General features: G+C 41.4%; 1 protein-coding gene and 1 pseudogene across 1 annotated transcript in view; one reads left to right on the top strand and one right to left on the bottom strand.

The window, feature by feature from the left end:
- syd (JNK-interacting protein syd) overlaps positions 1-26,063 on the top strand; it is a 466,678-nt gene that overhangs the window by 326,441 nt on the left and 114,174 nt on the right. The window contains exon 21 of the mRNA XM_080274254.1: positions 6,077-6,208. Within this exon, the coding sequence (XP_080130380.1) occupies positions 6,077-6,208 (132 nt within the window). The remainder of the gene's footprint in view (positions 1-6,076; positions 6,209-26,063) is intronic.
- Positions 7,684-7,807, bottom strand: LOC145402470 (5S ribosomal RNA; annotated as a pseudogene).

Genomic DNA, 26,063 nt, shown 5'->3' on the forward strand with positions numbered 1-26,063 from the left:
ATACTACTCATTTACATTTCTATTTACGTTCTCTATTTTATTTACGTTATTTACATTTCTATTTTATTTACACTGTGTTATGCACTGTCACTTGAAGTAACTTATAAAACTATTTTCCATTGTTCACGTATATTTACATTCATTACTTTCACTTGCTGTTTATACATTATTTACACATTTTTTACAATTCCACTTGCACTGTTTTACTCAATAGAAAGATCGTAGTCACTCTTTTATCAATTGTCAGCCCTTTACCTCTTTCCACACGAGGTTTAGTAGGGGGTAAAGGTCACAGGGCCCTTTGCATGGGGGTGAAAGTCCCTGAAGTCAGCAAGAAGAAACATACGTACCCCCACTTCGGAAGATGAGAGTAAACTGATAACGGAGGGCCGGGGTAGAGGCCTACTAAGGGGATATTCAGTGCTACCAATGTTAGCTCTTGAAACAGCTATGTCTAGCACTGAAATGATGGGCAGGAAATCTAGACATTACATTATAAATTAGGTAGTTCCAGGTGAATGTAAATATCACTTAGGCTTCTCCCTTCCCTCCTTACATGTATATTTATTATGAAAATAGATTATACAGCATATTTCAAGGGGAAAAAAACAGCGATAATTAGCGAACGAGTGCACGTGAGGTGTTGTCAGGTGATAATTAACCAATTCCAGGTGTATGGCACTCTCACTTACCTTAATTCTTTCTTGTATATATTATTTGGTATAAGAATAGGACATAGGGCTTATTTCAATGGATGCAATCAGTGAAAAATTCCAGGGAAGATTTACTTAGCGTAGCACGGCCGGGCAGGCGAGAGGATAGGGTAATGGAGGGAGGGTAGGGAGGGGAGTCAAGAACGGGGAGAAATGGCTAAATTGTCAACAATGGATGGGAGTACAGATGAGATTAGGAGTGCTGACTAGTGTTGGACATTGGCAGTACTGATAGATGATACAAGCCCCCACTTGGAAGCCCGGGTGAATTCAAAATAACACAGAATCACAAAAGCGACGCCCTGCGGTATGATCCCTTGCTCCCAAGCGTCACGAAAGTGACGCCCCGCGGTTAAGGGGTTAAGGACAAATAAAAAAAAGACACATAATACTAAAGATTCGCTTATCAACATAAAAAAACATACAAAACACTAAAGATGCAATTACTGACATTTAAGAACATGGAGGTGATTAATCAAGGAAGATTAAATGTGAGTGATTGTGCGTACTGTATATGCGCCAACGGAAGTCTGTGCAAACAGAGTGAAAGAAGAGTTCTGGGCAAATGTGGAAGCATGCATAAAAAAGTTTGAGAGGAATGAGAGAATGATTTTGATTGGAGATATGAATGGAAATGTAGGGTGTGTGAAGGTGGATGGAATAATTGGTGAGTGGGGTGTGCCTGCAGAAGTGGATGAGAATGACAATGCTGTAGTGGACATTTGTGCTGGGAGGGGGTTTGTGATAGTCAAAACCTACTTCAGGCACGAAATGAGCCACAGGTATACGTGCCAGGTGATGAGAAGAGTGGGTGGTGAACTGAATGAATGGAAGACAGTGATTGATTGTGTGTGTGGATGAGAGAATGAGAAGGTGTGTAATGGATGCAAGATCATACAGAAGTTGGGGGAGTGGACTTTCTGACCACCACATGGTGGTGGTGAAAGTCAAGGACAAATGCGATGGATGAATAGAAGGAGAGAAGGACCAGAGGAAGTAATCCATATAAGGATGATAAAAAGGTTGCAAGAGGATGAAAAAAAAAAACAGAATATAAGAGAGAAATGGAGTAGTTGATTGGGTAAATATAATTTGGTGCAGATGGGGGAGGTTGGTGTGTGCAAGATATTCCCAGAAGAAATCTGTACAGCATGTGAGGTGGTGTGTGGGGTGAACAGAAGACAAAGAGGGGTGCAAGGAGCAGCATGGTGGATTGAAGAGGTGAGACAAGCTTTGGCACAGAAGAAGAAAGCATATAATGAATGGATGGGAGGGAGAGGCATGGAGGAAGTTGAGAGATGAAAGAGAGAGTTGTATGTAGAGAGAAGGAGAGAGGTGAAAAGATTACTAAGAGAGAGTAAGAAGAGAGTAGATGAGGACTTCGGAAGAAATTTGATTATAAAGTGGAGGGATTTTAAGAAAATGTTCTGGAAGGAGGTAAAGAGAGTTAGACATGGTGGTAAAGAAGTTAATAGGGGAGTGGAAGAAAAAAAGGGTATATTGGCAGTGGAGAAGGGAGAAAACGTGAGCAGATGGAGAGCACACTTTAAGGATTTGTTAAACATAGAGAATGAAAGTAATGTGAGAGTAAGTGGCTGGGGAATGGCTAGGAGAAGGAGGGAGGTGAGAAACGAGGAATACATCAGTAAGATGTAAGTAATGGAAGCAATGAAGAAAGTCATATTGGGGAAAGCCCCAGGAATTGATGAAGTGTGTGGTGAAATGGAGGAGCATGGGGAAGAGATAGCAGTAGAATGGATATGGAAGATGTGCAGATTGTCCTGGGAGGAAGGTAGAGTCCCAAAGGATTGGAAGTCAGATATTATTCTCCGGAACAAAAGGAGAAGAGATATTTTGTCCTAGTGTAATAGGATAAATATATGGTATGATACTTTCTGACAGAGCAAGGGCAATAGCGGTGAAATTAGTCGGAGAAGAACAGGGAAGTTATAGGAAGGGAAGAGGTTTTGTAGATCAGATAGTCATCCTTAAGTCTTCAGTCGTAAAGTATCTAGAGAAAGGAAAGAAGTTGTATGCGACCTTCATGGATTTGGAGAAAGCCCTTAACAGAGTGGACAGACAAGGAATGTGGAAAATATTAAGAATATATGGAGTAAATGGGAAGCTGTTCAATTCCATGAAGAGTATGTATGAGAGTGCTAAGGCTGCAATGTGTGTGGAAGGTGAACTGAGTGAATTTTTCTATCTGAATGCTGTATTGAAAGAGGGATTTGTCATGTTTCCATAGTTGTTGAATCGGTATGTGGATGGGGTTATAAAAGAGATACAAGGTAGGGTAGTGGATGTTCGAACAGCCGTAATGCGAGAGGGCAGTGTTTGGAAACTTCCCGTTCTGTTGTTTGCAGATGAACCTGTATTGTTAAGTGAAGACGAAGGGGAACTGCAAGGCATGGTGAATGAGTGTGGGAGAGTGTGTAAGAAATGGAATCTGAAGGTGAGGGTACCAAAGAGTAAAGTTATGGTCTTTGAGAGAAATGAAGTCACAGAATGCACAGTGAGATTGGATGATATGGAAATGGAAAATGTGAGTGCATTTAAGAACTGTACTTGGGTCATGTGATGAGTGAGGATGGAAGTTTGGAGGATGTAGTGCTTGACAGGGTACAACAGGGAGGAAAGGTTGCTGGTTCTTTAAAAGCTGTGATACGAAAAAAGGAAGTGAGCATGGAAGAAAAAAAAAAAAAAAAGTTGCCGCATGACTATTGTTTGGAAGCGAAGCTTGGACCTTGTTGGAAGGACGCAAGTCAAGAGTGAGAGCAGTGGAAATGAGTTATTTGAGAGGAGCATTTGGAATTACATGGAGAGACAGACTGACAAATGAGGAAGTGAAGGAGGGTTGTGGTGTGGATGTGGATGTGATAGAAAGCTGTAGGAGAAAAGTACACTGAAGTGGTTTGGCCATGTGGAGAGGATGGAGAGTGAGAGACTAATGAGGAGAGTGTATGTGAGTGATGTAGATGGGGGGAGAGGGAGGGAGAGGCTGAGTATGAGACGGAGGGATGGAGTGGAGAGGTATACAAGAGAGAGGGGTGTGGGCTGGGAGGAAAGCAGCAAAATGGCAGGGAACAGTGTGACATGGAGCCGATTTGTTTGTGGCCATCCCCTATGGGATTAAGACGTCTGGCAACAGATAGATAGATAGATTAATCATGAACCCCCGAATACAAGTTGCAGCTGCTGTGTACTGCGTGGTTGGCCTTCACTGGTCCTACAGCATAACAGAAGGTTGCCTAGCATCCCTGGCCATTTCTCCCAAAGTTCCAATGTCACACCACATAGATGTATGCTCACCCCACCCAGAGTAAAGGAAACATTGTCTTTCTGTTAGATTTTGCTAAAGCAAATGGTTATAAGTTAACACGGCTAAAATCTAAAATTATGGGACATGAAATGGTCTGTTTTACATGATCAGCGGGCCACGCACACCCACGTATGCACACACAGACACATATCATTCGCTGCCTGTCTCTCATCTCTCTGATGCTGTTGCCACCACTCGGTATGTAATTTTTCTTCTTTCAGCTAAGTTTTCCTTTAAAACAAATTGTCATACATGAACACAGCTAAAATTATGGGATGTGAATTGGGTGTGTTTACACTCAATCAGCCCCCACCCCCCACACACACATCAGCCTCTTTTTCTCTCTCACTTCTTTGCCACCATGCACTAAGTACAGTATTTTTTCTTCTTTCAGCTAAATTTTTTGTTGTTTTATATTCTCAAAATAGTTTTTCACATACCCCCAGGTAGGTGACATGTGAAGATGTAGGAGGACTACTGGGCCTTGGGATAGGCTACTGCCCCCGAGATATAGGCCCTGGAGCCTTTGCCCAGAGTCGGACACACACACACACACGCACGCGCACACACACACACACACACACACACACACACACACACACACACACACACACACACACACACACACACACACACACACACACACACACACACACACACACACACACACACAAAAGATAGTTGTCATCTGAACATGCAGAACCTGACTCAATGCGTAGTTGTATCTGCCGACACTAGTTCACCAGCTGACAGTAGTGCAAAATATCAATTATGTTATTAAAATTCTGCCACATTATTATTGCACACCACTACATCCACAGTCAGTTGTTTGCTCTCCAGACACTAAATATTTTCATGTGACTTTGTGTGCTTAAAATTTAATGTCTTTGTAATTGAGAAACACTTTCAAGAACACTCATATCCACCTGATGATGAGGATGATTGGGAAAACTACAAGAATTTCTTTTGCTTCTGGGATGAGAAAGTGGCACAAAACACTGTAGTACCTGGCATTAAAATGTCAGCCTAAATTTGACTCGTGCAAAATAAAAAGGATTTACTTAAAATTGATAATCTGTCCTTACTTTAGGGTCTTGTTTTTAATTGATCATTTAAATTGACGTGTTAAATTGATGTTCTGGTGTACTGTACTTTATGCTGTTTTGCTCGAGAAACATATGGTTAAGTTAAAATCAAAATGCGATGCACAGAGCTTTGTCTGGTATGCATATATGCCTCTTCCTTTTCAGAATATATTTACTTTTGTTAACCCGTTTTGATCAAGAGTTTATGTCAGACATTGGTATATGTTAATCCTGCAGTATCTTTGGATGATATGCAGCATAAACTCTCTCTCTTGTCAGGTATCTTATCCTCTGAACTTGATTGGTGTGACTCAGGCAGTAAATTTTAGTGTGTATATATATATATATATATATACAGTGGAGGGTTAGTGCCCCTCCCCGTAAAACAAATAACTCAAAGCCAAATGGCCACCCCTTACGGGATTATGGCGTCTGGCAATAGATAGATAGATAGATTTTTTTAGTTCTCTCAGTAGTATTGAGAACACATAGGTATTTTGTTCAGGCTAACACTGCAGGATTTCATTCATCATGCTAAAATCCTAGCATTCTATGAGTTAAGCTTTCAGTCTTTCTCACTGTCTCTTTACTATAGTGTTGCTTCTTTCTGCACAATGTAATTATAGTTGCTTTGTAAACCATTCCATCCCACTCCCTGGTTGTATTCTTTTCATACTAGTCTTATACTGTATATCTGTGCTTTCAGATCATGGCTCTGCTGTAGTCCTTAACTGCTTCAATCTGGTCATGAATTTTTTATTTTATTCTTGCTACCTTCAGACTGTTTTATTCAGCTTTAGATTCTGAGTTGGAGAGATTAGACATAGCTTTCACTTACCCCTTAACTTCTTGAGGTCTCAAAAGCTATGTGAATTCATTTGGAGGTAGGAGGAATAATTAAGTAAAAAATGTTCCTGGTTTAAATGAGTTAATTCCACCTCACTGGGCCCCAACAGACCAGGATGAGGACCGAGCAGAGGTGGTGGAGGGTGTTGAGGGTGAGAGCGGTCCCAACAGGAGGTTACTGAAGGAACCGCAGGGGGTGGTCAAGGATGGGGTTGAAGAGGCTGTACCAACATCACCAGAAGGTAGGCTGGGCAAGGAGAGTTATACAGAAATATTGGTCTAGTGATGAGAGTGCCTTGGTTGGTGTGACAAGATGGTCACGTGCATGAGTTCGATCCCCAAGGGTTGACTGGAGGTCACGTAATTCCATTATGGGAAGCATGGTGGTCATCATCCTTTAAATGTAGTAGCCTGTAGTGTTCTAGCCTTTGGCACCTATACTCCAGTGGATGTAAAGTAATAAGGGATTGGCAGTTACATTTCTACTTTGGTGAATTTTTGTTGGCCGAAGAAAATTGTCTGAAGCTGAAGTACAGAACATAGTTCTTTATTCATGGCCAGAAATTTAAGCAGGCAATAATTTTTAAACATTCCTGGTACCCTAAGATTTACTGAGCATGATAATATTTTCTGATGTTAGCATAAATAAAAAGCACAGTATAGTGTGTGGTTTGGAGTCATGGGGTAAACCCATCCATCCCTGAGATATGTTTTGAATTTTATTCTTGCTGTATCTTGATTATTTTATTCAGCTTGGGATAGATTTAATAAAATGATGATAGGGTCTTAATGAACTCCTGGCTGAGATCTTTCTTCAGCTGAATAACATTGTCTATTAGTGGCATGAACAATCTAACAATAACCAACCAGAGTATAGTGGTTAACTCCTTTAATAGAATTATGTCTTTCTTCAGTTTATTCTTGCTGTTTCCAAAGAATCTCAAACTCAGAATTTTACTAATAATCTGAATAATGTCATATGAAGGCAGCAGGTTAGAATACAAACGATATGTCTTAGTGATTGAGTTAATGATTACAGTAAAATCTCGATATAACGGAATTCAATAGACCGGAATTCGCTTTTATTGGACTTGAGGAACTATTGGACTAAATTCCCATATATCGGAAAAAGTCCGATAAAGCCAGAAGCAGTCCGGACTGCCTGACCACTTCAGGTATGTTAACTACAATAAGGTAAATAAAAGCAATGTTTATCAGTGTACAATACAGTAATATTACATATATTATACAATTTGATTAATGTAGTGAAGTTATAACACAGTACAGTACCGCAGTGGTAGTCAAAAAAGTTTAAAAACCATTCGTGCGATCCGGACTAATGTCTGATATATCGGAAAAAGTCCAGGTTAGCAGGGGGAAGTCCGGATGTCGCTTTTGTTGGAATTTCGCGTTTTTTGGAATGGCTTGGGCCCTAATTAGTCTGTTATAGTGAGGTCTTACCGTATTTTCATACCTCATATCTTGTGTATGCAAATGGTACTGTGCTACTTGCTCATAGGGAATGAGATCTTAGTAAAGTATCACAGAGTTTTGTAGATATTTATAAGAGAAATGGTAAAAGTGAATGTTCATTCATTCATTCATTGCCAGACGCCATGTATCCCAAATGGGGTGGCCAAGGGTTCAAAGTTAATTGTTTTACAGGGAGGGGCACTAATCCTCCACCAACCCCACTTGACACGTAGGGAGAACATTATACCAACAGCATCTGGTGTTCCCAGGCAGTCACCCATCCAAGTACAGTACTAACCAGACCCAACGTTGCTTAACTTCGCTGATCGGACGGGAAGCGGTGTACTCAACGTGGTATAGATAAAGTAAAATGGTTGGTGAAAAGAAAGACTTTGATATGGTGGCATAAGTTAAGAACGTCAGTGCAGTTACAGAAGAAGGTTAATGAGTCAGGGACTGGAGAGTAAAGTAGTACGAAAAATGATTAGTGCTATGAAGACCTTGTTATAGAACAGAGGACTGAGTACAGAATCAGCAAGACTGTATAAGAATTAGTGCTCACATTAACTTACGGATGTAAGATTGTTGTGATATGAGTTTGAAAAACCAAGGGGAGAGCTGTGGAAGTGTGACTGTTGAGGAGAGCTTGTGGTTTGTATAAGTTGGATGTGGTAAGAAATACATTGGTTCTTAGAAATGTAGAGTAAGGTAGTTCGTTAACCCCTTAACTGCGGGGCGTCATTTTCATGATGCTCGGGCACAAGGAATCATACCGCGGGGCGTCACTTTTGTGATTCTGTGTTATTTTGAATTCGCCCGGACTTTCAAATGGTGGCTTGTATCGTCTATCAGTACTACCAGTGTCCAGCTATAGTCAGTTCTGCTAAAGTCATCGGTACTCCCATCCACTGTTGACAATTTAGCCATTTTTCCCCTGTCCTTACCTCCCCTCCATTACCCTCTCCTCCCACCTGCCCAGCTGCTCTGCGCTACGCAAATCCTGGACAGATTTTGCCAATCATTTTATCCATTGAAATGTGTCCTTTGCCCTATTTTTATACAAAGTAATATGGGAATGTGAAGGTGGGTGGAATAGTTGGTGAGTGGGGTGTGCCTGCTGAGATAGATGAGAATGGCAGTGTGTTAGTGGACATTTGTGCTGGGAGGGGGTTGGTGATAGCCAATAACCCTCTTCAGGCACAAAATGATCCACAGGTATACATGGCGAGTGATGAGAAGGATGGGTGGTGAACTGCATGAAAGGAAGGCAATGATTGATTATGTGTATGTGGATGAAAGGATGCGAAGATGTGTAATGGATGCAAGAGCTTATAGAGGTTGGGGGAGTGGACTTTCTGACCACTACTTTGTGGTGGCCAGAATCAAGATCCAAATAAGATGGAGAAATAGAAGAAGGGAAGGACGGGAAGAAGGAGTATTTGCAAGGAGAGTGGGAAGGTTACAAGAGGATGAGGAAAAGGCAGAATATAAGAGAGAAGTGGAGGAACGATTGGACAAATATGAATTGGAGCAGATGGGGGACGTGGAAGGTGTGTACAGGATATTCACAGAAGAAATATGTGCAGCATGTGATGTGGTGTGTGGGATGAAGAGAAGACGGAGGGGGGTGCAAGGAACAGCGTGGTGGATTGAAGAGGTGAGACAGGCTGTGGCACAAAAGAAGAAAGCATACAATGAATGGATGAGAAATAGGGGTGTGGAAGAAGTTGAGAGGTGGAAGAGAGATTTATATGTAGAAAGAAAGAGAGAGATGAAAAGATTAGTAAAAGAGAGTAAGAAGAGAGTGGATGAGGAATTTGGAAGGAATTTGAGTGTAAAGTGGAGGGACTGTAAGAAAATGTTCTGGAAAGAGGTGAAGAGAGTAAGACAAGGTGGAAGTGAAGTTAGCAGGGGAGTGAAAGATAAAAATGGTAGATTATTAGTGGAGAAGGGAGAAAAAGTGAGCAGATGGAGAGAACACTTTAAGGAATTGTTGAACATAGAGGATGGAAGTAATGTGAGTATAAGTGGCTAGGGAATGGCTGGGAGACGGAGGGAGGTGAGAAGACAGGAAGAAATCAGTAGGATAAAAGTTGTAGAAGCAATGAAGAAAGTTAAATTGGGGAAAGCCCCAGGAATTGATGGAGTGTGTGGTGAAATGCTGAAGCATGGGGGAGAGATAGTAGTAGAATGGATGTGGAAGATGAGCAGATTGGCCTTGGAGGAAGGTAGAGTCCCGGAGGATTGGAAGTCAGGTATAATTATTCCCTTGTACAAAGGAAAAGGGGAAGAAGAAGTGTGTGGTAATCATAGAGGCATTTGTCTTCTAAGTATAATAGGAAAAGTGTATGGTAGGTTATTTATTGACAGAGTTAGAGAAAGAACATGAGGAATTAGTTGGAGAAGAACAGGGAGGCTTTAGGAAGGGAAGAGGTTGTGTAGATCAGATATTCATTCTTAGATCTCTAGTGGAAAAGTTTCTAGAAAAGGGAAAGAAGTTGTATGCAGCTTTCATGGATTTGGAGAAAGCATATGACAGGGTGGATAGACAAGGATTGTGGACAGTATTAAGAATATATGGAGTAGATGGGAAGTTGTTGAATGCTGTGAAGAGTATGTATGATGGTGCTAAGGCTGCAGTGTGTGTGGATGGTTAACTGTGAATTTTTCTTTTTGAAGGTTGGGTTGAAACAGGGATGTGTCATGTCGCCATTGTTGTTCCATCTGTATATGGATGGGGTGATAAAAGAGTTACAAGGTAGGGTAGTGGATGTTGGAGTGTCCCTGGTGAGAGAGGGTAGTGTTTGGGAACTCCCTGTACTGTTGTTTGCTGATGATACTATGTTGTTGAGTGAAGACGAAGGGGAGCTGCAAGGCTTGGTGGAAGAGTTTGGGAGAGTGTGTAAGAAACGAAATCTAAAGGTGAATGTAGGGAAGGGTAAAGTGATGGTCTTTGAGACAGTTGAAGTCAGTGAATGTACTGTGAGGTTGGATGGTGAGGAATTGGAAAATGTGAGTACGTTTAAGTACTTGGGTAGTATGATGAGTAAGGATGGAGGTTTGGAGGGTGAAGTGCTTGAAAGGGTACAGTAGGGAAGGAAGGTTGCTGGTTCCTTGAAAGCAGTGATAAGAATCAGGGGAAGTGAAAAAGTTACTACATGACTTTACAGCGTTGTGATACAATCTCTAACATATGGAAGTGATGCTTGGACGTTGTTGGAAGGACACAAGGCAAGAGTGAGAGCAGTGGAAATGAGTTATTTAAGAGGAGCCTGTGGAGTCACATGGAGAGACAGGCTGACAAATGAGGACATAAAGAAGCATTGTGGTGTGGATGTGGATGTGATAGGAAGTGTTAGGAGGAATACACTGAGGTGGTTTGGCCATGTGGAGAGAATGGAGGGTGAAAGACTGACGAAGAGAATGTATGTGAGTGAGGTGGAGGGGGGGAGAGGGAGGGGGAGGCTGAGGATGAGATGGAGGGATGGGGTGGAGTGGTATATGAGAGAGGGGGGTGTGAGTTGGGAGCAGGGCAGTGAAATGGCGGGGGACAGGGCGACGTGGAGGCGATTTGTTTGTGGCCACCACGAACGGGATTGAGGCATCTGGCAATAGATAGATAGATAGATAGAATATATAAAAGAAAGAGAAAAGGTAATTGATACTGCCATACATTTGGGATGGGCTAATTATCACCTGGCAACACCCCACGTGCACTCGTTCGCTAATTTTCCCTGTGTATTTCCCCTTGAAATATGCTGTATGACCTATTCTCATAATAAAAATATATATAAGAAAGGAAGGGAGAAGCCTAAGCGATATTTACATCCACCTGGAACTACCTAAATTATTATGTATTGTCTAGATTTCATGCCAATCATTTCATAGCATATAAATTAGCAGCTGTCATCACACTGACATTGTCAGCCCTTCCCTACCCATAGACAACATCATTCAGTTTACTGTCGTCTTTCGAGGTGAAACCATGTCGGATTCGCGCCTGTCCAATGCCGCCGCTTCTTAGCCCACTGCAAAGGGCCCTGTGACCTCTACCACTACTAAACCTAGTGTGGGAAGTGGTAAAAGGCTAAGAGACTTTGCTGTGGAATGTGAACTGGGTAATTTATCAATGATAATGATGGACAGTGACTACAATCTTTCTGATGACTCTAAAACAGTGCAAGTGGAAATGTAAATAATGTGTAAATTATAAGTGAAAGCAATGAATGTAAATATAATTGAACAGTGGAAAATAGTTTTATAAGTTACTGCAAGTGACAGTGCATAACATAGTGTAAATAAAATAGAAATGTAAATAATGTAAATAAAATAGAAAATGAAAACAGAAATGTAAATAATTAGTAATATAAGAATATGAGTATAATTACTTGGAGTAATGAAAGTGAAAGCTTTGCTCTAGCATGTATAAATACTAGGAGTAATGAAGGTGAAAGTGAAAGCTTCGCTCTCTACACTAGTTTACTGAATGAGAAAGTGAATGCCTGGAGTGAAAATAAACTACTAGTACTGAAAGAAACTTATGGATAAATACTGTATATATAAAAAAGTTTAATAAAGTACTAGGAATACAAAGTGTGAGTGTATTTATGAATAATAAATGACAGCTCCGCCTGAAAATACCATCGGGGAACGAGCGCGGGTGGAAATCTTGTAAGTGCTCGTAATTTACATTGCTTTCACAGTGTTGTTGTTGTTTTTTTTTTTTTTTTTTTTTTTTTTTTTTTTAATATAGATTCCAAACTACTTGAAATTCATAGAATAGTGTTTGTAGTGATAATATCAGGCAGTAGTAACCATATTATGGGGTATCGGGAATTGTAAAGTGGAGACTTCGTTACCCAACTTCAGAAGTCTCCACAAGTCCTACGGTAGATGACGAAGGCTGAACAAACATCCCAGGAGAAAGCTGAAGGAATGTGCCATTTGCTTATTTAATTGTAATATTCTAGGACTAATAATTGATTTTGGGCAAATATTTATAAAAAGTCAGTCGGACCGTGATTATCCCCGCGGGACGGGCACGGCGCATTCCCGACATCCCTGCGGTTAAGGGGTTAATCAGAGAGTTCCATAAAAATGAGTGTGCCTAATGGGTATAGTAATATAGAATAGAATATTGAATAGATTGGTGAAGGCAATATATGCATCTGAGTTTGATTCCCATATATAGCTTTCCCTACTGTCATTTTTCCATCCTTCAACCACTTGTGTATCACTTCTCATCTCTGTCATTGTCATTTTTTGTCTTTTTCATCTTTTTATCCCTCCATCTTTGAGATATTGCTTTCTATAGTTTTTCTCTCATTTCTCCAATGTCCAGCTTCATAAGTAATTGTGGTGTCCTCATTGCCTTCCCTCTTCCGTGTATACTTTGTTGCCCTTATGTCATTGTCTTTGCCTAACGTACATCCTACTGTATATCTGTTATTTCCCAACCCTTCAGTTTGTACTGAATGGGTACAAGATAGAATTGGGTTCAGGGGTTTGAGAGTAAATGTGAATAAAATAAAAGTGATGACACTTTATCTAAGGTTAATGGTGGTGCTGACAAAACACAGGGAGTGTAGCCATGTGCAGTTTGCTACAAGGATGTAGGAAGTAACTGCCTGTGTAGTGTCTGTAATAAGTGGGTACATAAGAGATGTAATGGTATTTAGGTAGGCTGTGAAATAATGCTCTTTCTTGTGTGTGGTATGTTGGGGAGAGTATGTGAAGATTGAAAAGCATGAAAGGATTGTTCTTGCTGGAGAGTCTGTTAAGTGTGTGGAGGAGTTTTTTTTATTTGGGGGACATGTTATAGGTGGGGCTGGAGCTAGGTCTGTGGCTAGGGTAAAGAATGGTTAGGTCGTCACATGCAGCATCTGTTAACAGTGTAGTGCTGTAAGGTTGTGAAACTTGGTCAGTAAAGAAAGAGGAATTTTGTTGGCTCAGACATGCATAAGTGATTATGTTTAGATAAATCTGTAGTATATCCTTGAGTGAGAGGCTTGGGTGGGTTAGTATTGCAATTGATGAATTGAGAGGAAGGATGGGACATGTATTAGTGTTGTGATGAGGAGGAGCAGATTGAGATAATTTGGGTATGTTGAGGGGATGGAAGTTGACAGCTGGGTGCAGAAAGTGAGAGATGTGAACACTGAGGGTAGGATTGCTAGAGGGAGACCAAAAAAAGACCTGAGACAAGGTCATAGAATGTTCCCTCAAGGAGGCTGCCAGAGATCGAGCAGCATAGAGAGCCACCATTATGTGACCAAGGCCGACGCATACAAGCATGTTGGAAATTAAATGAATTGAAGCGTTTATATGTCCATCATCTTTTGCATACCTAACATTTTTCATCTCCCAGTTTTTCAGCAGTTGGAAATTATCTTTGTCTCTCCATCATCCATCATCTTCCCCCTAGAGTAGAGTGTGGGTGTGAAGAATGTGGGGGTGATTTTATCAGGTGTATCATGTTCAGATTGTGGTGTGATGCTGTTTTCATCATCATTCTATCACCTAACCTTTTCATCTCCCTGTCCTTCAAGTTTTGATAATTACCAGTGGTGAAGATGAAGAGGATAATGTCAGTTTCCTGATCCCTCTGTTTTTCATTTAAGTTGTGTAATTCATCTCTTTTTGTGTCTTTTTCCTTCTCTTTTATTGCTGTTTGTTAATTCATCTCATTTTGTATTTTTTCCTTCTCTTTTATTGCTGTATGTTACATTATCTGAGAAGAAGGGAATACATTGAGGGTAAGAAGAATGCAAATGCACAAGATTAAAAAGGAAGAGGTAAATGATTCTCTTGGAAGAAAAATTAATGCAAATTTCTCTGAAAATAGGTAATTGTTGTGGAAAGAGGTGTAGAAATTTAGACGTGAAAGTGAAAAGAACTGTGAGAGTGTGGGGGCTGAAAGTGGAAGAATACTGAACAGTGGAAGTGAATAAGGATTAGATGGAAGGAATATTTTGAAGGGCTGATGAATGGGAATGGTGAGAGGAGGGTGGTTGTAAACTCGATTGGTTGTGGTGGTGTCCAGAGTGGAATTATAGTGCCAGGAAACTTGACATTGGCAAAAGTGAAAAATATTGTGAAGTGGCCAAAAAATGGGAGAGCAGCAGGTGTTCATGAAATGTATGCAGAGATGATTAAATGTAATGGAGAGATTGGAATGAAGTCTTTGTTAGAGATATGGAAGAAGACTATGATTGTATCCCTGTGAATGAATAAAGGTGAGCAAAATGAGTGCATAAATTATCCTGGCCTAAGTCCCCTGAGTGTTGTAGGAAAAGCATGTTATAGAATTATCATAGTGAAAGGGATACATCAGAAGGCCTGGTGAGTGATGAACAGGATGGCTTTAGAAGTGATAGGGGATGTGTGGATCAGTATTTGCAGTGAGATAGATAGTGGAGAAGACTTGTGAGAAGGACTCTTAAGGTATTTATGACATTTTTGAATCTGGAAAACACATATGATAGGGTAAACAGAGAAGGATTGTGGGAGGTTTTGCCAAATATATATATGTAATTGTTGTTAATCAACCCCAGTCTGTCTGGCCAAGCAGATCCATCAGTTACAGGCAAGCATCTGCCCCCTGCAGAGCTGTCCCTTGCGAGTGAGCTGATGTTTTGTATGGCTGACGGTATCTCACCACAGCTAGACATGGAGAATAGTGTGGTTTGGTTCCTTGAAGGATGCTGCATTTGTGTCTTTCACCCAGTTAACAGGGGCACCATAGCAGGCTCCACTTCACCCTGTACTTTGGTTATATGGTAACCACCCAGCATTGTAAGTGGTTTCCTCGGTTACAGTGAAGAGCCACCTGAAGTGGAAAGAAAATTAATAAAAAGTGACAAAAAGGAAAAGTAGGATGAGAGGAGGGCATGCACAGAGATATAATGATAAAGGGGCGGATAGAAGATGGTAGCACTACGTCAGGTGATTGGATGATGATCGTCGCATCTACCATCTGCATATGTATGGCCTAGATGCTATGGTAAGCTGTTGAGTGCTGTAAAGAGTGTTTGTGAAGATAGTGGAGTGAGTGTATGGGTAGGTGGACATTTAAGTCTGGTTCAAATCCAGTGTTGGCATGAGACAGGGTTGTGATTACCCCAGGGTTGTTCATTGCAGTACTGGATATAGACAGGTCCCGTTAAATGAGCATCCTTTGTACATTGCAGCCTTGTTATGCAGTAGGGATGCATCAAGCTAAGACCTATTGCATAATGAATTATGACATAACAGGGTCATTATAACATGGGTTCAGTGGGGTTAGGGAGGGTGGCCTCGACCACAAAGCCTAAAATGACCAAAAAATCTTCTGTCACCCACCTGAAGTTTGTCCTATGCCGATAGAAGTCATCATCAAGGGCCCCCCCCCCCCAGGCATGGGGACAGTTGGAGAGCCTGGACAGTCACTACACACAATGAGACAGTATCACTACATTTACTGTCACACCTTGCACGATTTGTTAAGGTCTTGCACTGTTATTTGGCGACAGCAGTGGTGTTTCAGTGGCCATTCATGCACAAAATAGAATGAAAGTCAGCAATCACAGCCAATGGGTAGTCATCTTTGTTCAGTCAGCTGAGTAAAGGCCTGTTATGGGGAAGATGGTTACACAAGATTGACACGCATTCCAGGTCACAAGTTTCAGTATTTCACATGCTCAGCAGTATCACTTCACTTAATATTGCACACTGCACTGTTTGTTAAGCACTTGCACTGTTATTAGGCAATAACAGTGATGTTTCAGTGGCCTTACATGCACAAATTAGAATGAAAGGCAATGATCACAGCCAATGTAAATGCTGGGCAAGCATCTTGGCTCAGTCAGTTGAGTAGAGACCTGTTAAGGGGATGTTGGTTACATAAGGTTGATAGCTAACTAAAATGGCAAACAAAATGCTTCGGGCCAGGACAGACCAACAGGTGACGACTAAGGATATTACAGTGGACATGGTATGTGTATCAGATTGGAATGTAAGGGATGCAAATGATGAGGCGAAAGACAATTTGTCCAGGTGCTTGAGGGTGCAAAAGGTGACATATGTGGATTGACTGAGATGAAATGGGGAGGTGAGAGTGGGAAAGAGTGGGAGTATGGATGGGGTATATGTGCAGGAGTAGGTGAGAATGAGAGGGCAAAAGATGGTGTATATATTGTTGTGTGCAAGAGATGGGAGGAGAATATAATAGATTATGGGTCAGTTTGTTCAAGGATTGTGTGGATAGAAATATTGTACAAACGTGGGCGATTGTGTGCGTATGTGAGCCAGTGGAATACCATGCAAGCAGAGTGAAAGAAGAGTTCTGGGCAAATGTGGAAGCATGCATGGAAAAGTTTGAGAGGATTGAATGTTTTGGATTGGAGCTATGAAAGGTAAAGCAAGGAATGTGAAGGTGGATGTAGTACAGTGTAGTTGGCGAATGGGGTATGCCTGCAGAAGTGGATGAGAATGGCAGTGCTCTAGTGGACATTTGTGCAGGGAGAGGGTTTGTGATCGCCAATACCTTCTTTAGGCACAAAATGATCCACAGTTGTATGTGCCGAGTAATGAGAAAAGTTGATGGTGAACTGAATGAACGGAAGGCAATGATTAATTACATGTTTATGTGGATGAGAGAATGAGGTATGTATTGGATGCAAGAGCATACAGAGGTTGGAGTAGTGGACTTTTTTACCACTGCTTGCAGGTGGTGAAAGTCACGGGACAAATGCGATGGATGAATAGAAGGAGAGAAGGACTGGAGGAAGTAGTCCATATAAGGATGGCAGAAAAGTTCCAAGAGGATGGAAAAAGGCAGAACATAAGAGGGAAGTGTAGTGATTGGTTAAATATGATTTGTAGCCGATAGGGGAAGTGGAAGGTGTGTGCAAGAGATTCCCAGAAGAAATCTGTGTAGCATGTGAGGTGGTGCGTGGGGTGAAAAGAAGATAAAACGGGGTGCAAGGAACACCGTGGTGGAATGAAGCTGTGAGACAAGCTGTGGTGCAAAATAAGAAAGCATATAGTGAGTGGATGGGAAGGAGAGGCATGGAGGAAGTTGTGAGACACAAGAGAGTGGCAAAAATATTAGTAAGAGAGAGTAAGAAGAGAATGGATGAGGAATTTGGAAGGAATTTGAATGTAAAGTGGAGGGAATTTAAGGAAATGTTCTGGAAGGAGGTAAAGAGAGTTAGACAGTGTGATAAAGAAGGTAGTAGGGGAGTGAACGATAAAAGTGGTACTGGTAGATTGATAGTGGAGAAGAGAGAAAAAGTGAGCAGATGGAGAGAACACTTTAAAGAATTGTTAAACATAGAGAAAGAAAGTAATGCAAGTATAAGTGGCTGGGGAATGGCTGGGAGAAGGAGGGAGGTAAGAAGGGAAGAAGAGATCAGTAGGATGGAAGTATTGGAAGCAATTAAGAAAATCAAAATGGGAAAAGCCCCAGGAATTGATGGGGGGGGTGGTGAAATGGAGAACCATGGTGAAGAGAAAGTAGTAGAAAGGTCATGGAAGATGAACAGATTGTCCTGGGGGGAAGGTAGAGTCCCAGAGGTTTGGAAGTCTATATAATCATTCCTCTATATAAAGGAAAAGGGGTAAAAGAAGTGTGTAGTAATCATAGGGACATCTGTCTTATTAGTGTAGTAGGAAAAGTATATGGAAGAGTACTTATTGACAGAGTTTGGGAAATAACAGAGGAATTAGTTGGAGAAGAACAGGGAGGCTTTAGGAAAGGAAGAGGTCGGGTAGATCAGATACTGATTCTTAGGTCTTTAGTGGGAAAGTTTCTAGAGAAGGAAAAAAAGTTGTATGCGGCCTTCATGGATTTGGAGAAAGCATATGACGGTGGATAGACAAGGAATGTGGAAAGTATTAAAAATGTATGGAGTAAATGAGAAGTTGCTGAATGCCTTGATGAGTACAGTATATATGAGGGAGCTAAGGCTGCAGTGTATGTGGATAGTGAACTGAGTGGATTTTTCTATTTGAATGTTGGATTGAAACATGGATGTGTCATGTCCCCATGGTTGTTCAGTCAGTACATGGATGAGGTTATAAAACGAGGTACAGGGTAGGGCAGTGGATGTTGAAGCAACCTTAATGGGAAAGGGCAGCATTTGTAAACTCTCCGTACTGTTGTTTGCAGATTACATTGTATTGTTAAGTGACGACAAAGGGGAACTGCAAGGCTTGGTGCATGAGTTTGGGGAGTGTGGAAGAAGCGGAATGTAAAAGTGAATGTAGAGAAGTGTAAAGTTATGGTCTTCAAGAGAAATGAAGCCACTGAATGTACAGGGAGGCCGGATGAGGGGGAAATGGAAAATGCGAGTGTGTTTAAGTACTTTGGTAGTGTGACGAGTAAGGATGGAAGTTTAGAGGATGAAGTGCTTGAAAGGGTACAGTAGGGAAGAAAGGTTGCTGTTCTGTGAAAGCAGTAATAAGAAGCACGGAAGTGAGCATGGAAATAAAAAAGTTGCTCCATGACAGTATTGTGATACCAGCCCAAATGAATGGAAGTGAAGCTTGGACCTTGTTGGAAGGACATAAGTCAAGAGTGAGAGCAGTGGAAATGAGTTATTTGAGAGGAGCATGTGGAGTTACGTGGGGAGACAGACTGACAAATGACGAAGTGAAGGAGCGTTGTGGTGTGGATGTGGATGTGATGGAAAGCGTTAGGAGAAATACATTGAGGTGATTTGGCCATGTGGAAAGGATAGAGAGTGAGAGACTGACGAGGAGAGTTTTTGCGAGTGAGGTGGAAGGGGGGAGAGGGAGGGGGAGGCTGAGGCTGAGATGGAGGAATGGAGTGAAGAGGTTTATGAGAGATTGGGATCTGAGTTGGGAGCAGGCAGTGAAATGGCATTGGGCAGGGTGACATGGAGGAGATTTGTTTGTAGCCACTCCTTACGGGATTGAGATGTTTGGCAATAGGTAGAGAGATAGATAGTTAAGCTTGGTTAGGTTATGCTTAGTTAAACATTTGGGTTAGGACAGCCCCTGCCGTCATTACAGTGACAAATCAAAGAAGAGCTGTCACAAAGGAACAGCTAAAAACAGCGGGGAAACAGATTTCACATTAAACATTTATTTACCACTCCAGAAATAATCAGAAAAATATAATAGACTACAGCCATGCACCGCTTAGCATCCACGATACGTTCTGAAAAATAGGACGTAAAGTAATATGAACATTAAGCGATCACTGAAAATCATGCACTGTATACAGTCAGACAGCTGGCCGACCTCTCTGGTCACACACAGCTGAGCAAAAATGGCCATCCACCTTCTTACTGAACGGTCAAAATCTCCCAGCTGGTCTGTAGAGCCACACGCTAGTAATAGACCCTAACCCACCAGCTGAGCAGAAATGGCCAGTTGCCGCCCTACCAAATGGTCAGTCTCCCACCCTACCTCATGAGCCGCCTGCTGGTAATAAAACCTAACCCATCAGTTACATAATACAGTATGGCTGTCTGCCTCCGTACCGAGTGGTCGAAGTCACCGGCTGGCCTCTCGAGCCGCACACTAGTGAAAGAACCTAACCCACCAGCTGAGCAACAGTGGCCATCTGCCTCCCTGGTGAATGGTCAACGTCACCCGGCCAGCCTCCCGAGGCTCGCGCTAGTAAAAGAACCTAGCCCACCAGCGCAGCAAATATTGCTTATGTATATTGTAAAGGTACTGAATATTTTTTGAAGTACAGTATGGTATTAAAAGTCCAGATTAAGACAATAATACAATATATAATGTTATGTAAACCTGTTGCAAGGATATGCAAGAACACTCAAAAGTGGCAGTAAACATGCGACTGGATGCGGCTGCCTGCTGCTGGTGTTGATGACACTGTTATATGGTAAATTTTTTACTACTTGGTAGTAGACTTTTTACTGCTTTTTTTGTAAGTTGGGAAAAAAAAAATATTAAGAATAGTATTACATTGTACTGTATCTGTATAGGTTATACATGTACCCCATATTGTACAGCCAGCAGCTTAAGTGCAGTGGTCTCTTTTATCCGAAAATCATGGGACTTTCAACGTTTCGTTTAATCAGTTTTTTTGGATAAAAGATAATAATATGTAGGATACAAGGGATCAGTGTTGTACTCACCCATCACCCATTTCTGGCGATGTCTAGCCCACCACCACCACCTGCACCCCAAAAGCCACTCAACCATCACCAAAACACTTACTACACTCTAGTAACTACGTATGTAACTGTGCTTTTGTAACTGTAATAGAAACTGTCAACTTAAATAAATCTTCACTAAAATAAACTTAACTAAACCTTCACCAAAACAATTATGTAATTCACTGAAAGCAATTCGGACAAATGAAGTCTTAAACCTAATTGTTTTCATATTTTCTGTTTCCTTATTCAATCATTTCCACATCATCCACATCATCTCCCACATCATCCAAATCTTCCGAGGTGGTGGATAGGGCTGTCGCAACCAATGCTCACTCTGATGACTAGCGGAGCAACCGTAAACTAATGCTAGTGGCGTGAAACAAGCCTGCCATGTTTGACTTTCAGAGAGATTTCAGATTTTTTGTGGTTAATCAAAATGTGAACTTTTTAGTAAAACTTAGGGTTAATGGCATATTACGGTTAAAAGAATGTCAGATAAAAGAGACTTCACTGTGCTTTCTTTTGGGATGCTGGCTGGCCATCATGCAGGAACACTGCTGTGTTCCTGTATACAGTACTGCAAATAGGTAAATACAGAAACTAGGTAAATACATATACTTGCTATGTCCTGTTCTTTGGATCCCCCTCCCCACCATGGAAAGAGTATGTAAGAGGGAGCTAAGGCTGCAATGCATATGGATGATGATCTGAGTAAGTTTTTAATCTGAATGTTGGATTGAAACAGGGATGTGTTATGTCTCCATGGTTGTTCAGTCTGTATATGGATGGGCTCATAAAAGAGATACAAGGTAGGGCAGTGGATGTTGGAGTGGCCCAAATTAGAGAGGGCAGTGTTTGGAAACTTACTGTTTTGTTGTTTGCAGATGATACTGTATTGTTAAGTGATGTTCAAGGGGGACTGGAAAGCTTTATGAATGAGTTTGGGAGAGTGTGTAAGAAATGGAGTCTTAAGGTATATTTAGTGAAGAGTAAAGTAATAGTCTCACTGAATGCACAGTGAGGTTGGATGATGAGGAAATGGAAATTGTGATTGCATTTAAGTACTTGGGTAGTGCTATGAGTAAGGATGGACGTTTGGAGGATGAAATGCTTGAAAGGGTACAACAGGGAAGATAGGTTGCTGGTTCTTTAAAAGCAGTGATAAAAAATAGGGAAGTGGGCATGGAAGTAAAAAAGTTTTTCCATGCTAATACAGTATTGTGATACCAACTCTAACGTATGGAAGTGAAGCTTCGACCTTGTTGGAAATATGCAAGTCAAGAGTGAGAACAGTAGAATGAGTCATTTGAGAGGAGCATGTGGAGTTATATGGATAGACAGATTGACAAATGAGGAAGTGAAGGAGCATTGTGGTGTGGATGTGGATCTTACAGAAAGCGTTAGGAGAAATACACTGAAGTGGTTTGGCCCTGTGGAGAGAATGGAGAGCGAGAGACTAATGAGGAGAATGTATGTGAGTGAGGTAGAAGGAGGGAGAGGGAGGGGGAGGTTGAGGATGAGATGGAGAGATGAAGTGGATAAGTATATAAGAGAGAGAGGGGAGTGAGCTGGTGGGAAGGCAGTGAAATGGCAGGGGCCATGGTGACATGGAGGTGATTTGTTTGTTGCCACCCCTTATGGGATTAAGGTGTCTGGCAATAGATAGATAGAGAAATTTCAGTATTTCACACACAGAAAGTATAACTTCACTTAATAATGCACACTGCATTATTTTTTAAGCACTTGCACTCTTATTTGGTGATAGCATTGGTATTTAATTGATGTTTCATGCACAAAATAGAATAAAAGACAATGATCACAGCCAATGTAAACACTGGGTGACCATTTTGACTTATGTGCATCACTGCGTCCACACAAGATTCTCGGAGATGGCCATCGAAAATGTCGCTGTAGTGAAATCACTGTAAATTTTTTAACATTGTAATGAGACAGGATGGAACTTTTGAGTTACGGTATCATTGTAGTGATTCATCGTATCACGAGGCGTCGTATAACAAGGCTGCGGTGTACAAGAAACTAATGATACAAAAATGGGCAGTTTAGACCCAAATTTGGTTTTGTGAGCTGGGGTAACATAAGGTATGTAGTCCATTATACAAGTTCTTGTAATCCCCTTTTTCGCTCTTATATGATTTTTCCCTATTCCATCATACAATTTCTCTATTTATCTATCTGTTGCCAGACACCTTAATCCCGTAAGGGGTGGCCACAAGCTAATCGCCTCCATGTCGCCCTGTCCCCCGCCATTTCACTGCCCTGCTCCTAGCTCACACCGTCCTGCCTAAAATACCTCTTCACTCCATCCCTCCATGTCATCCTTGGCCTACCCCTCCCCCCACCCCCCTCCACCTCACTCACATACACTCTCCTTGTCAGTCTCTCACTCCATCCTCTCCACATGGCCAAACCACCTCAGTGTATTTCTCCTAATACTTCCTATCACATCCACATCCACACCACAACACTCCTTCACATCCTTTTTTTTTTTTTTTTTTATGTGAGGAAGTAGGAACCAAAGGCAACGAGCCCGCAAAACTGTTCCAAGAGAAAAACAAAATACAAGAGAGAGCCAAATTCAAGATCCATTCATTTCGAGATGCCTGGACACACTGCGTTTGAAAGACTGGAGATCATAGGAAGCAAGAAATACAAACAGAGGGAGACAGTTCCAGAGTGGACCTGTTGCATAAATGAAGGACTGCGAGTAACGGTTAACTCTTGCATTAGAGAGTTGGACAGAAAAGGGGTAAGAGTTTGCTGCTAGACGGGTGCTACGCACCCATCGTAGAGGTGGAGGAATGCATGCAGACAGTTCAGAGGAACAGTGACCATTGAAGTAGAGATAGAAAAGAGATAAAGATGCAACAGTGCGGCAAAGAGACAGAGATTGAAGGGAGTCAGTAAGAGGAGGAGAGTTAATGAGATGAACAGCCTCTGACTCCACCCTGTTGAGAAGAGCTGTATGTGGGGAGCCTTCCCTCACATGAGAGTTGTACTCCACTCAGGGGCAGATAAAAACCCTGTATAGAGTCAACAGTTGTGCAGGGGTAAAGAAGGAACGGAGTTGGCTTAGCACCAAAGAACCCGATGTAATAGAATCATTGGAATATCTCTGTCCTTTGGGAAAAAGTGATCACGTGGTCATTGAGTTCCAGATGTTAATAGGAAACGTTGAGCCAAGAGACGAGCTTCATAGACAGGGAAGGTACAACTTTGGCAAAGCAAATTTTACAGGATTGAGAAACTTTTTTGAAAATGCGGATTGGAGAAAATTCAGAGAAACAAGAGAGATACAGAGGAAGTGGGATATCTTTCTAGACCTCTATAATTTGGGAGTGGAAAAATTTGTACCAAGAGTAAGAGGGAAAGAAAACAGGAAAAAGGAGTGGTTTAATAGAAGGTGTATGATAGCCAAAAAAAAGAGAGATAAGGCGTGGAACAATTGGAGAAAGAGAGGTAACGACAGAACAAAGGAAGAATATAAAAGAACAAGAAACGAATACACAAGAATACGTAGGGAAGAAGAAAGGAATTTTGAAAAAGGTATAATAGACAAATGCAAGGATGAACCCAAACTGTTTTATAGATTTGTTAATGGCAAACTGAAACAAAAGGAAGGAATCACCAAGCTGAAAGTAGATGGAGAGGTCTTTAAGGATGCGGCAATGCAAGCAGAAATAATGAACAAACGTTTCCAGTCAGTTTTCACTAAAGAAAAGGAGCTTGTGGAAGGGGAGGGAGTGATTAGAAATGTTCCGGTGATGAAAGATATAAAAGTGGAGGTGCAGGAAGTGTATAAATTACTGGAAACTCAAGATGTAAGGAAAGCCCCAGGACCTGATGGAATTTCTAATTGGGTACTGAAGGAATGCAGAGAACAACTGGCAGATAAAATTCACAGTTTAATTGTATGCTCACTGGAAGAGGGGAAAGTGCCAAAAGAATGGAAGAGGGCAAATGTGGTACCAATTTACAAGGGAGGAAACAGGGAAGAACCCCTGAATTATAGACCAGTGTCTCTAACCAGCATGGTCGCTAAATTGTGTGAGAGAATCCTGAAAGACAGATGGATAAAATATCTGGAAGAGATGAATAGTTTGGCTGAATGTCAGTTTGGATTCAGAAGTGGAAGGTCATGTGTTTCAAACTTGTTGAGCTTTTTACTCAAGAGCGATTGATGTGGTACAGAGAGAGATGGTTGGGTGGATTGCGTGTACTTAGATTTAGAGAAGGCCTTTGACAAGGTACCTCATAAGAGACTAATGTGGAAACTAGAGTATATAGGAGGACTAAAGGGGAAACTTCTGGAATGGATGAGAGACTTTTTGAGAGACAGACAAATGAGGACAGTAATAAAGGAAAAGATGTCTGGATGGAGGGAAGTAACAAGTGGAGTCCCTCAAGGCTCAGTGTTGGCGCCAGTAATGTTCCTGATTTGCGTAAATGATATGGTAGATGGAGTGAACAGTTATGCGAGTCTGTTTGCTGATGATGTAAAGATCTTGAGGAAGATAGAGGTTGAGGAGGATTGTAAAATACTGCAGGAGGATTTGGATAGGATACACAATTGGAGCCGGACGTGGGAAATGAAATTTAATGTAAAGAAATGTAAAATATTGGAAATGGGTAAAAGTACCAGGAGACCATCACTGAATTATTTTTTGGGTAATGAATTAATCACAAAAAGGAGAGAAGAGAAAGATTTGGGAGTGCTGGTCCAAGATAGTTTGTCACCAGAAAAGCACATTAACAAGATAGTTGGAGAGACTTATAAGCTCTTGACTAACATAAGAGTAGCATTTCATTATATGGATGAGGAAATGATGAAAAAATTGATAGTGGCCATGATCCGCCCCAGGTTAGAATATGCAGCGGTAGTGTGGTCCCCACACAAAAAGAAAAGATATAAACAAGATTGAGAGAATACAAAGAACAGCAACCAAGATGGTCCCCAGTCTGACAGACCTGTCATACAGAGAGAGGCTGGAAAAACTGGATTTGCCTTCGTTAGAGGAAAGGAGAAAGAGGGGAGACATGATTGCGGTGTTCAGGACCATGGTGGGAGTAGATAAAATTGACAAAGAAGATCTGTTTGTATGGGATAAGAGAGCAACAAGAGGGCATGGAATGAAATTGAAAAAGTCAAGCTGCTTGAAGGATATCAAGAAATATAGCTTTCCTTACAGAAGTATAGACTTATGGAATAGCCTGGACAAAGAGATCGTCCAGTCTAAAAACTTAAACGAGTTTAAAGTTAAATTCGACTTATTGAGAAACAGCGACGGAAACCCACGAGCATAGTACATTCCGTGTATATCACAATTAGGTATATTCTTAAATATTTGAAACGACTTAGACAAAGAGGTGGTGCATGAGAAAAACATTCATGTGTGTAAAGGTAGACTTGATAAATGTGGATATGGAGACAGGACAACACGAGCATTGCTCAATTCCTGTATACTACAAATAG

The sequence above is a fragment of the Coenobita brevimanus genome, chromosome 57 (genome assembly GCF_032717465.1).
Source record: "Coenobita brevimanus isolate Jiangsu-jjx chromosome 57, ASM3271746v2, whole genome shotgun sequence".
Classification (NCBI taxonomy): Eukaryota; Metazoa; Arthropoda; class Malacostraca; order Decapoda; family Coenobitidae; genus Coenobita; species Coenobita brevimanus.